A 12,222-nucleotide genomic window follows, 5' to 3' on the forward strand; every position below is an offset into this window, starting at 1 on the left:
ACACAGCTCTCGGCCTGTCCCCATGGTGGAGAGGGTCCAGCCGACTTTGAGATGGCTACTTAGAGTCAAGTGAGCAAATGACACACATTTAATTTAATCTCTGATTTTACTTAGGTAGCGTTTAACATGAGAACGAACATTTCCATTTAATCCATTCATCTAGCCCCATCCTTGGCCTTGAGGAAAGTCAGGTATAAGCCACAGCTCCAGATCACTGAAACTTGAACCCTGAACCAGGAATGAGAACCCACCTGTAGAAACAGCTTAGAATGCTTTTCCCCCAGAATCCTCCCACCCAGGATCAAATTCTTCCATTTCTTCCGTAAACTGCTCTCCCCACCGCCAGCAGGAGGCCGTTTGTTCTTTCTCTGGCCTGGGCTCAGGCGAGCCCTCAGAGCTACTCTGATGGGTCTAGTGCTTTGAGGGTCGCCTTGCCAGTGGACAGTGCAGCTCTGTCCTTGGCTGTACAGCTGCCCCTTGGTCATAATCACACCCAGAGCCACGAGGGCCACATTCTCCAGAGCCCGGATCAGAATACAAGACTTTTTCCTGATGTGCGGAAGGTTGATGTGAAAACTATTCTTTGGGATGTAAGATAAAGTCACATCCAATAAGTGATTATTATTAAAAAGAAAAAACCTAGCTGAAACCCACATATCTCTGGGCTCTGGGTCCTGTCATTCATTCATTCATCCTGCGTTTTGGGGAAATTGGTATTTCCTAAGCCCCTTTTTTGTATATTATATATCTTACTGTCATTTCTGACCCAAGGAAATCAGAAAGTTCTTGGGACGGCTATATTTTCAGTGGAGAGGAGAGATGGTACACACACACGCACACACTCATTCAGGGCCCAGGGGTCGTCTTGCTCTCCGAGGGCTGTTGGCAGCCTCACATCCATGGGGGTCTCAGATTCCAGCTTGGAAGGACCTTGGTGTAGCATGAGAAAGGCAGGGTACTGAATGGAAAGGAGGCTTCTGGGCTTGGGAATATATTCCACCTCCTCCTCAGAGCCTCCCTCTTTCCTCTCTTTGTAGGTCCAGCTTAACCTTATGGATTTAGCCTCTAGGATTCCAGCAACTCAAAGCCAAAAAATTCAAGGTCGGTGTGGCTGACCCTCTAGCCTTTTGGGACTGTGGGTGGGAAACAGAACAGGGTTGGAACCCAGTTCGTGAAAGTGTCCTGGTCTACGGTATTTCTGACAACATGGCTGAATTGAATACCTACTTGCCTGTTTACCTCATAGGGGTACCACGGTAGTCCCAGAGACGCAAAAGACCCATGTTGGAGTGTTTGTGTGTGTCTTTTCTGCCTTAGAGGGTTGAGGATGGGAAGGACAGCCCTGGGGATGACCTTGAGAAGGCAGAGAAGGGATGCTGTAGCCGGAATTCCTTCCCTTTTCCACCCTGCCCTTGAACCCTCTGTTAGCCTCTAATGTCCTTTCTTTATTGTCTTTCCCCAACCCCCTTCCTTCCTGTGTCTGCCCCTCTCAGAGCTGGGGGAGATCACAAACTTGAGAATCAACTTTACCAGGCTGGCACCTGTACCCCAGAGGGGCCAATTTCCCCCCAGTGCCTACTATGCAGTGTCCCAGCTGCGTCTGCAAGGGAGCTGCTTCTGCCATGGCCATGCTGACCGCTGCGCCCCTGAGCCCGGAGCGCCCGCAGGCCCCTCCACCACGGTGAAGGTGACAGTCCGGGGTGGGAAGGGCACAGAGAAAGGGGCAGACGAGCACAACTAAGGCCATCTGGGAGGCTCCTCTAAAGCAGGGTGGGCACTAAATTTAAGTCTGATGATCATTTCAAAGGTCAGGCGTTTGTAGCACTCCCTTAGGTCTGCATTAGGGTATTTTCAGTTGCATGTGAGACATGAGTGGGTGTTGTGGGGAGTGTAAGGCCAACTTCTCAACCCTGACTCCACATGATAATTTCCTGGGGAGCTGAAAATATTGCACAGACTTTTACTGTTTTAAAGCTTTGAGGTGACTCTAATGTACTGCCAGGGTTGAGAGCTCCTGGTTTGGGGACAGTAGCGTCCCATCTAGTGGTGAGAGACAGGGCAGGGTGAGAGAACAGAGTCTAACACATGCATGCTAAGTGTGCCCCAGACCAGCTGAGTTGGACCATCAAGGGTGGAGGGAGGGGGCGCTGCAGCCTATTCAGCAGCCCAGGGGCTTTTGCTGTGAAACCAAATTTGAGAACCGCCAGTGGAGGAGAACCCTGGGCCCAGAAGCAGAGGGAGCTGTCGTTTCATTGTTCTGGGGCTTCAGTTCTGTTGACATATGGTAGCATGCTATTGGCCCTGCCCATACACGGGTGCCAAAAATTCATGTAATACAGCCTGGGAAGGAAATACAGGTGAAATGAACATCAGTCAGCTTTATTCTTTCCACTGCCGGCCAGCTCTTGCCCTGGGCTGCAGAGGAGGCCAGAGAGAGACCGGCCCCTCCGTTACTAGGGCCCATAGACCAAGGACGAGAGCAGAGGCCTGTGAATGTGCGGAATAGAAAGTGCTGTGGGCTGGAGCACAGGGAGAGGGCACACCCAGCCCCCGCGGCCCTTAAATCAGGCTGCGCAAAGGAATCTCCACTTTATAAAGTGCCGATGCCTGGCCCTTGCCCCTGAGATTCCGATTGAATTGGGCCTATTGTTGGTATGTTTTTAAAAAGCTCCCCATGTGAGGCACATTCAGGGTTGAAATCCATGGAAGTAGAGGAAGCAGAGGGACCCATGAGGGGGTGCCATTGCAACTAGCAGGATTTCGGTGGTGAGTAGGGAGAGTGGCATTCCAGGCAGAAAGAAGGACATCAAAAATTGTGGTACATTTACACAATGGAATTCTATGCAGCAGAGAGAAAGAAGGAGCTACTACCTTTTGCAACAACATGGATGGAACTGGAAAGCATTATGCTGAGTGAAATAGGCCAGGTGCTGAAAGACAAATACCATATGATCTCACCTTTGACAAGAAGCTAAACAACAAAACAAACAAGCAAGCAGAAAAAAAAAAACAAAGACACTGAAATAGAGAACAAGGGGATAGTGACCAGAGGGGAGAAGGAAGGGAAGTTAAGGGGAAAAAGGGGGAGGGATTTGGAGGAACAAATAGGAAGGACACAGGGACCAGAACTAAGGGGGGGTGGAAATGGGAGGGAGGTGGGGAGCAAGGGGCGGGGGAGGCTGGGATGGGAAAAATAGACAAAAAACTGTACTTGAAAAATAACTAAATAAAATTAAAAAAAAAAGAAGGACATCAGTAAAAGCAAAAGGACAGGAAGGCAGGGCTTGTGGAGGTTGCTGCTCCGAAGCCCAGCCAGGCCGTGCTGTCAAGACGGAGTGGGACGTGACATGGCACCAACGTACAGGTCCTTGGACACCAGGCTGAGGGTGTTGGCCTTCACTTGGAAGACAAGGAGCATGCAACAGTTATTCTATTTTTATACCCTAATGAGCCTAGTAACAATTCATCGTGCAGCCCATTAGCCAAACAACCTCAGTCAGAGGCTGTTGAATGTAAATCTAGAGGGCCCCCATGAATGTAGAATCGAGTTTACCAGCCAGGGTGTCCGAGTACCTTCCGGGTGCTGCTTGGACTGGGCGTCACAGGAGCATCCAAACACCGGGAACGACCTTGGGAACATCCAGCTGGAGGAGCAGTGCAGAAACGCACACATATACACAGGCACAGGAGCGGTGTCTCTGGGGTTGAGTGAAGGCTGGAGGAGCTGGGACCTGAGCTGAACCCTGAGTGGTAGGGGAGAGGGTCCATCCTGGGCCATTCCTTTGATAATCACTGCTGACGACTGATGGCCCCTGTCCTAGGTCCATGACGTCTGCGTTTGCCAGCACAACACCGCCGGCCCCAATTGTGAACGCTGTGCACCCTTCTACAACAATCGGCCCTGGAGACCTGCGGAGGACCAGAACCCACACGAGTGCCAAAGTATGACTGAGCGGGGTGCTGGCCCCGCTGGGCCTCAGCAACCTCTCCTGGGACACAGAGGAGGCATTCTTTATTATTTAAATTGAATCCTGGTTGCACCCCTGCAATTTAAGCTCTTCTTGCTCTGTGGGGATAAAGACAGTGTTTGGGTTGCCTCCTCCCCCTGCCTCCCCACCCTTCCCTGCAGCCAGGTCTGCGGAGACCAGGGTTTGGTTCGTGCTTTGATGCCACATGGCTTCTTCTTGCAGGTCCTTCCTCTTCTGGCCTCTTCCCTTGCCTTATTCTGTGCAGGACACGTCTGGTTCCCTCCTTCCACCGGTTCCCTAGAGCCAGGGTCTTTCTCCACATAAATGAGGGAAATGGGGGTCCCCAGTCCAGAGAGAGGTCGTGACCCAGCAGAGGCCCATGGTGGCAGTGGGGTTCGGATGGACCATTCACAGAACTCTCTCTTTGGCCCAACATGGGCATTATTCTTGGGTTAGTCCCCACACTTGGGGTCAGGAGGCTGAAGTTCTCACTCTATTCTGCGTCTTTACTTGCCACATAGCATTAAATAAATTGCATAAGTCTCCCTGGGCCTCAGTTTCCCCATTTCCCAGGCCCGAGCATATTGCAGAGTTGCCAGATGTCAATGAGGTAGCGGGGGATGTGAGGGGATGTGAGGGGATCTGCGCCTCACGGACCGCAAAGGCACTGGTCTAACGGCAGCCCTGGGAACTCCTTTTTCAGGATGTGACTGCAACGGCCACTCAGAGACCTGTCACTTTGACCCAGCTGCGTTTGCCAATAGCCAGGGGGCCCACGGAGGGGTGTGTGACAACTGCCGGGACCACACGGAGGGCAAGAACTGTGAGCGGTGCCAGCTGCACTATTTCCGGAACCGGCGCCCTGGTGCCCCCATTGAGGAGACCTGCATCCGTGAGTGGGGGCTCCCCAGGGTACTGTCTGTTCCTCCCCATCTGCTCTGGACACAACCCAGCACATGTCCCCATGGACTCACAAGCCCTCAGGAGGACTTGTGGGCCATTGTTCTAACTTAGCTGTGCACCTCTAAGCAAATCACCTGGACCATCGATTAATCAGTGAGTAGATCGTTGTGATCCCTACTTTGGGCAAAGGAAAGAAAAAAGTAAATGTAAGATATACAGTGCCTATTGTTAAGAGACCCACATACTGTTTGGTAACACAAACCACACACACAGGAAAAAGAAGGGCAGGCACTCTGTCCTTACATGTTATTGCCTTTACAGGCAGCAATGTGGTTTGTTCTGTATTTTTCTATTTTCCCCAAACACTGAGGATTTCTCCATGGCAGAGATCGAATCTTGTATCCTCAGGCCCTAGCACAACAGCAAGCGAATAATTGATGCCCACAGAACGCTGATTGAATAAAGACATGAATTTAAAGCGACAGAACACTCAGGAGTGACCTAACATGTCCACGAGGCCCAGTGGTTCATCCAGGAAAGAGCGAGTTGACGGAAGCCGTCAGATTCGGGCGGGGCTGCTCAGGAAAGGCATTCTAGAGGCAGAGAGTCCGAGTTTTGAAAGGCACAGAAGGGAAAGCGGTCCAGACGTGGTGGGGGGAGAAAGCTGGATCCCTTCCTGTCCATGTTATTTGTTTATGGAAAGAGTGAGAAAAACCTGAGTTGAACTTCTGTTTCTCGCACTTTCCAGCTGTGTGGCCTGAGCATGTTCTTTACCATCTCTGAGCCTCAGTCTCCTCACCTGCCCGGGAGGGACAGTTATCTTCACCTTTCAGGGTTACCATGAGGGTTGCCCAGGGCAACGTGCAAGCGTGCCCGTAGTCACACACAGCAGCTGTTCAGGAAATAACACGATGAAACTTGTATGGCACCTACAATGTGCTGAGCCCTGTTCCCTGCTACATGTACTCTTTCTTTTCCTTACCCGATGACATTTTTTCATTGCTTTTAGAGATAGAGGAAGGAAAGGAGGAAGGGAGAGAGAGAAACATAGATGTGAGAGAGAAACGTTGATTGGTTGCTTTCCATACACACCTATACCAGGGATTGCATGCACCTGCGCCGGGAATTGAACCCACAAGCTTTTGGTTACTGGGCAACACTCCAACCAACTGAGCCACGCTGGCCAGGCCACATTTACTCATTTATCCCTCATAAGGAGCCTTGGAGGGTTGTCTGACTATCCCCATTTTACAGATGAGGAAACTGAGGCACAGAAGGGTTAAATAATTTGAGGCTGTAAGACTGCAAGCCATCATGCAGGAAGTCTGGCTCCTACAATGTGCTCTTAACTCTGTGCTTTTCTTCTTCATTTCTACTGTGGTGGCTGCTTTTGTCACTCAGCCTGCGAGTGTGACCCGGATGGGGCAGTGCCCGGGGTCCCCTGCGACCCAGGGACCGGGCAGTGCGTGTGCAAGGAGCATGTGCAGGGGGAGCGCTGTGACCTGTGCAAGCCTGGATTTACAGGACTCACCTACGCCAACCCTCAGGGCTGCCATCGTGAGTAGGGGGCCCAGGCGACATGGAGCAGGCTGTGGGGGGCCACCAGAATCATGAGTTGCTCCTGATCACTGTGCTGTGTGCCATGTGCTGTGCCACTGACTTCCAGCAGGTGGCAGCACAGGCCCAGTTTGGAAGGTGGGACTGAGCTAGTGGAGGTGGGGCGGGCAGCCAAGCCGGCAGGTGCTGGAACTGGTGGGAATCTCAGCGGCCTTATGAGTCAGCCAGATTATCTGGAGGGATCCGCCTCGCCTGCTTCTTCTCCCAGGTTGATACCCTCTTGGTGCATGATCTCTGGGGGCGAGTTTTTGGTGAGCTGTCCCCTTAGCTCAGCCACCCTCTCCTGCAGGCTGTGATTGCAGTGTCCTGGGGTCCCGGCGGGACATGCCCTGTGATGAGGAGAGCGGCCGCTGCCTATGTCTGCCCAACGTGGTGGGCCCCAAATGTGACCAGTGCGCTCCCTACCATTGGAAGCTGGCCAGTGGCCGGGGCTGCGAGCCCTGTGCCTGTGACCCACACAACTCCCTCAGTCCCCAGTGCAACCAGGTACATGGTGGGGGTGACCCCGTGGGGGCCTGAACAGGAGAGGGGGCTGCCCACCAGCACATTCGTCCCCCATCTATGCTGCCCTTCCGGGCCTTTCCAAAGTCAGGCTGGGCTGCTTCTGTCCCGAGCCCCTTTGGGCAGGCCACCCAGTGTCCCTCCCCCTTGGCTTTGAAGCTCTGGCGATGCCATTCACCACCCCTTCTGCGGGCCCATCTCTGGCTCTGACTTAAGGGCTCGTTTCTGAGTGGGGGCCCTTGTTTGGGGGCCACCACACTAGGGATGGGCCGGGGCTCCGGGAGGCCCCCTCACGGTGCTCTCCCCACAGTTCACAGGACAGTGCCCCTGTCGGGAAGGGTCGGGGGGCCTGACCTGCAGCGCTGCCTCCATCCGCCAGTGTCCCGACCAGACCTACGGCGACATGGCTGGGGGATGCCGAGGTACGAGCATCAGTGGGCATGGGGGCTGCGGCTGGATGGGCATTTGGGTGGGCTCGAGGGGTGGGGGGTGGACTGCGGTATGGGGGACACTAGTGCTGCATATGCTGTGGGCCCCGGTGGCCTTGTGACAGCGCATGGTGTCCCCTACTGCTCCAGCCAGCCAGCTTGGCTTCCCAGCCCTGGGCCAGTGACATGAGGTCATCCCATGTCCCCATGTGGGGGGGTTGCTTTGCTCCCTGAGAAAGCATGTCCCAGAGCCACCTCCAGGGCCCAGCAGGAAGGGGAGAATGGTTCTTCCCTCTTTGCAGAGGGCAAAGTGGGTCCTGAGGGGAAGGCGTCATGGCTCCAGGAACTCAGGTTGGCAGGTCTCCACGAGAGGTCCAGGCGGGGCCTGCTCTCGCTCAGCCTCACTGAGTGACATGCACGGTCGCGCCCCCCCTGCAGGCCTTGGTTCCCTCCTCTGGGGAAGGGGCCTGCCACAGCCAACCTCTCTGTGCCGCAGTTGCCTCATCTATAAAAAATGAGGCTGTCAGGGTGGTTGACTCTGTCGTGGAGAGGTTTGAAGGTCAAGTGAGTTATTGTGTGCATGGTCCGTGTGAGACCTAGACCAGTACCTGTCATGCAGTGGGTGCTAAGGAAGTGCTTGCTTTTGTTGCTAGTGTCACCGTGATTTTATTCTGGCCCCGACAGTCTTGTTCTAATGGAGGAAGACCCTGAGGTCAGACCTCCTCTTCAGACTCTCTCTGCCAGACACCTTGGTCTCCCTGACCCCGGCCTCCTTTCTCCATCCCCTAGCCTGCGACTGTGACTTCCGGGGGACCGAGGGCCCAGGCTGTGACAAGGCCTCAGGCCGCTGCCTCTGCCGCCCTGGTTTGACTGGGCCACGCTGTGACCAGTGCCAGCGAGGCTACTGCAACCGCTACCCTGTGTGCGTGGCCTGCCATCCTTGCTTCCAGACCTACGACGCCGACCTCCAGAAGCAGGTCCTGCGCCTCAATAGCCTCCTCAACGCCACTGCCGCCCTGAGGCTCCGTCCGGGCCTGGAGGACCCTGGCCTGGCCTCCCGGATCCTGGATGCCAAGAGCAAGATAGCGCAGATCCAGGCCATTCTCGGCGGTGCCCCGGCCACGGAGCGGGAGGTGGCCCAGCTGGCCAGTGCCATCTTCTCTCTCAGGTAATCCTCTTTGCCTGCCAAGCCCTTAGAAACACAGCACCTGCGCTCACAGCAGGGGCACCACGGCCTTCATTTACATTGGCAGGGCCTTCGCGGTTTCCACGGCGTCGTCATGTGCGCCCTCTCTTCTAACCACCACCGCAGCCCTGTGTGGCTGCTGTGGTGGGTGTTATCGCTTCCATTTTCAGAAGAGGAAACAGGCACAGATAGATGGTGTGACAGAGACACGTGGCCACTGAGGGGACTCTGAGCGTGGGCTGGAGCCCAAGCCCAGTGTTCTTTCAAGTGCGGTGCTGCCTGTGAGAGTCAGCTTCAGATTAGTCACCCTGGTGGAGGGCACCCGAGAGGCAGGGGCTCCAAAAATAACTTGTATTTGCCTTTGGAATGGGAGCTGCACCCCCATCCCCTCATGAGCAGAGGCGCCTTATTAGTGAGATTTGATTCTGGAAGCTTCTATAATTAGTTTCCATGCCCTGAGCCCTCGCCGACTGTCCGTGCCCAGAGCCGTGCAGGGGTGTGAGTGACCTGAGTCTCACAGTTGAGTAGCGAGTCCATCAGCCCTTGGTAGGCTGGACGTGTGGGCACCGAGGGGAGGTCCATGCCTGATCCTGAAGTTGGTGGATGAGAGGCTGCAAGTTCAATGGCCCCTGGGCAGGGGACCCCCTTCAGGTGGATAGTGGGCAGCAGCTGTGGGAGCTCAGTGGGCAGGTGTGGACTACGGAAGAGTGCCTCGGGCACCTGGTCTGTGTGGGTGGCAGCTGAGGTCAGCCTGCAGGGAGCCCAAGAGGAGGGTCAGGGGTGGGCAGTGGTGGGCATGTGGAGGAGAACTGGGAGTGTCAGAGTCACGCAGTCCAGGAAGGAGAGCTTTTCCTGCATCAGCCTGCAGAGGCGTGGAAGGTGGTTGGGCTGGCCCTCCCAGCTTTTGCCCAGCAGAATCTCCTGTAGCCTGTGGCGCCTGTATCCCGTTACCTCTGCCGAAGGCCTCTCTGTTTTTCCTGACTTACTAGCAGTTTCTCTAAGTGGAGGGCTGGTTCTGGGGAGTCAACCCCCCTATATGTTAATGAGTGCTCCTCTCCTGTCTCAGGCGAACCCTCCAGGACCTACAGCAGCCTCTGCCCCTGGAGGAGGAGGCCTTGACCCTCCCAGGAGACCTGGAAAGCCTGGACAGAAGCTTTAATCGCCTCCTCATTATGTACCAGAATAAGAGGGAGCAGTTTGAGAAGATGGGCAGCGCGGACCCTTCAGGTGAGGGGCGGGGACTCAGATGGCGTGTGCAGGTTCCACACCCTCCCGCTCCTCCACCTCTGGTCCTGCAGGCCGGGGGTGACTCAGATTCCCCCTCTTCTTCCCACAGGAGCCTTCCAGATGCTGACCACAGCCCACCAGCGGTCATCCCAGGCTGCCCAGCAGGTCTCCAACAGCATCCACCGGCTGGGCCAAGTCAGGGACATCCGGAGAGAGGCAGAGAGGCTGGAGAAGCAGGTGGGAGGCGGAGGAGGAGCCAGCGGCCCACAGCTGGCCGCCCTGAAGCTGGAGATGGCTTCCCTGCCTGATCTGACACCCACCGCCAACAAGGTGAGTCAGGCATGGAGTCCCAGTTCCTGGAACCCCCGCCCCGGCTCTCCCACACCTACTGCTTGTACACGTTTCCCGGTAGGACCTACCCTGCTCCCCCACCCACCCTGACCCTTGGCCCCTCAGTAGTTGCCAAGGAAACATGTTTCTGGTGCCCGGTTGCCATGGAGATATCTGGCGATTTGTGTGAGATGGGAGTGGTTGTTGAGGAGCAGTGGACACCCTCTTTGACCACCCCTCTCTGCACAGCTCTGTGGGGGCTCCAGGCAGACAGCCTGCACCCCAGGAGCGTGCCCTGGGGAGCTCTGTCCCCGAGACAACGGCACGGCCTGTGGCTCCCACTGCAGAGGTGCCCTTCCCAGGGCTGGCGCGGCCTTCCGGACGGCGGGGCAGGTGGCCGAGCAGCTGCGGGCCTTCAACACCCAGCTCCAGCAGACCAGACAGATGGTAGGTGCGAGCAAGGTGAGGTGGGCACCTTGGAGGCAGAGAGGACAGAGCCCCCTGGGGACGTCAGCTCCTGTTTTAGTCAGGCGACAAAGGTCCAGAGGTGTCAGGTGCCTTGCCCCAGGCCCCTACAGTGAATGAGAAGTAGACTTTGAGAAGTAGGCAATGTTTTGGGCTTTTATTTTATCTGAGTCCACATTGCTTTTATAATATCTGGGACCAAACTGGGTTCATTACAAATGTTTCCCAGGTAGATCTTGGGTAGCAGGTGTCCGTGGCAGTCTGGGGGGCTGCTGAGAGGCTCCCTTGGGGCTGTGGTGATGGCTGACTTAGCATGTGTCTGCAGATCAGGGCGGCCGAGGAAGCCGCCTCGCAGGTGCAATCCGACGCGCAGCGCCTGGAGACCCAGGTGAGCGCCAGCCGCTCCCAGATGGAGGAAGACGTCAGACGCACGCGGCTCCTTATCCAGCAGGTCCGGGACTTCCTCTCAGGTGAGCCTGGGCTTGGCCCGCTCCCGCTGTCCTGGCAGGACAGCCAGCCATCTCCTTTTCTTGCCTCCATGCACCTGGACCAGGCCCTGTCACTCTGCTGGCCAGCTGCCATGGCCTGTTCTCCCACCTCCCCTCCTGCTCCCTCAGGTCTATTGTCAACAGAACAGCCTAAAGCATCTTTGAAAAATGTGAACATGGGGTCATGTCCCCACTCACGCCTAAAACCCTTCACTGGCTTCCCCTTGTTCTTGGAATGAATTCCCAACTCTTTATCTTGGCCTCTCCTCACCTCCTTGGTAGACGGCCTTGGCTTCCTGCTTTGCTCACTGGCTGTCCTTGAACAGGCCAGGCTCTTGCCTGTCTTGAGATTTTTACTTCTTTCTCTGTGCCTGAAATGCCTTCTCTAAGGCTTCTGATTCTTGCTCTCCAGGTCTCAGCTTAAATATCATTTCCTGGGTGGGGGGGTGCTTTTGTGACCTTGACATCTGGTCGACCCCTCCCCTCCATCCCCTTTGATGTCTAACCTTCATCACACCGGTCCGAGCCTGTGTGGTAGGGCTCCTTTGTATCAGAGTGTATTGTTTGACTCGCCACTGGACTGTAAGCCCCAAGAGGGCAGGGATGGCTTTCCGCCTTATTCACTGCATCACTGGCACCTAGCATGAGGCCAGACACCCAACGTTTGTTGAACAAATAAACAAACTGGATCCCCTCCCATGCCACCCTGGGGAGTGGAAACTTCCTTGGACAGGACTCAGGAATCTGGGTGGCTTTGGGCAAGTTGCTTTTCTCTTTGCCTCATTTTTTTGCTTCTGCAAACCAGGATGGTAGTATTTCACAAGTTTATTCTGGGGATTGAGTAACTGATGTAAAATGTGTTTTGAAAAATTAAAGGTGCCTCAGGAATATGAGTTGATATTATTAGATGTCTGGTCGCTGCCAAGGAATTCACTTGGCTGGGAGCCTAGTTACAAGGAGCTGAGGGCTCAGTGTAATGACGGTGGTTCTTGCTACTACTGTGCTGTCTTTGCTCTCAAGAGGCCAAAGCCCCTCCTGAGTGCAGACAGCAAGTCAGAGAGGGCAGGAGGGACCTGCTGAGGTCCCCGGGCTTCTCTGAGGCCATGCTG

General features: G+C 55.2%; 1 protein-coding gene across 4 annotated transcripts in view; it reads left to right on the forward strand.

Moving 5' to 3' along the window:
• The window catches only part of LAMB3 (laminin subunit beta 3), a 120,936-nt gene that overhangs the window by 100,599 nt on the left and 8,115 nt on the right, over nucleotides 1-12,222 (forward strand). For all 4 annotated transcript variants that reach the window (XM_053658605.1, XM_053658609.1, XM_053658600.1 and 1 more), the window contains 12 exons: nucleotides 1,038-1,101; nucleotides 1,494-1,687; nucleotides 3,822-3,942; nucleotides 4,672-4,860; nucleotides 6,273-6,428; nucleotides 6,778-6,974; nucleotides 7,300-7,411; nucleotides 8,207-8,585; nucleotides 9,670-9,830; nucleotides 9,940-10,160; nucleotides 10,410-10,607; nucleotides 10,951-11,095. In XM_053658605.1, coding sequence (XP_053514580.1) covers nucleotides 1,038-1,101; nucleotides 1,494-1,687; nucleotides 3,822-3,942; nucleotides 4,672-4,860; nucleotides 6,273-6,428; nucleotides 6,778-6,974; nucleotides 7,300-7,411; nucleotides 8,207-8,585; nucleotides 9,670-9,830; nucleotides 9,940-10,160; nucleotides 10,410-10,607; nucleotides 10,951-11,095 — 2,137 coding nt within the window. The remainder of the gene's footprint in view (nucleotides 1-1,037; nucleotides 1,102-1,493; nucleotides 1,688-3,821; nucleotides 3,943-4,671; nucleotides 4,861-6,272; nucleotides 6,429-6,777; nucleotides 6,975-7,299; nucleotides 7,412-8,206; nucleotides 8,586-9,669; nucleotides 9,831-9,939; nucleotides 10,161-10,409; nucleotides 10,608-10,950; nucleotides 11,096-12,222) is intronic.

Source organism: Artibeus jamaicensis, unplaced genomic scaffold (assembly GCF_021234435.1).
Source record: "Artibeus jamaicensis isolate MK-2021 breed Jamaican fruit bat unplaced genomic scaffold, CSHL_Jam_final contig_2170, whole genome shotgun sequence".
NCBI classification, from domain to species: Eukaryota; Metazoa; Chordata; class Mammalia; order Chiroptera; family Phyllostomidae; genus Artibeus; species Artibeus jamaicensis.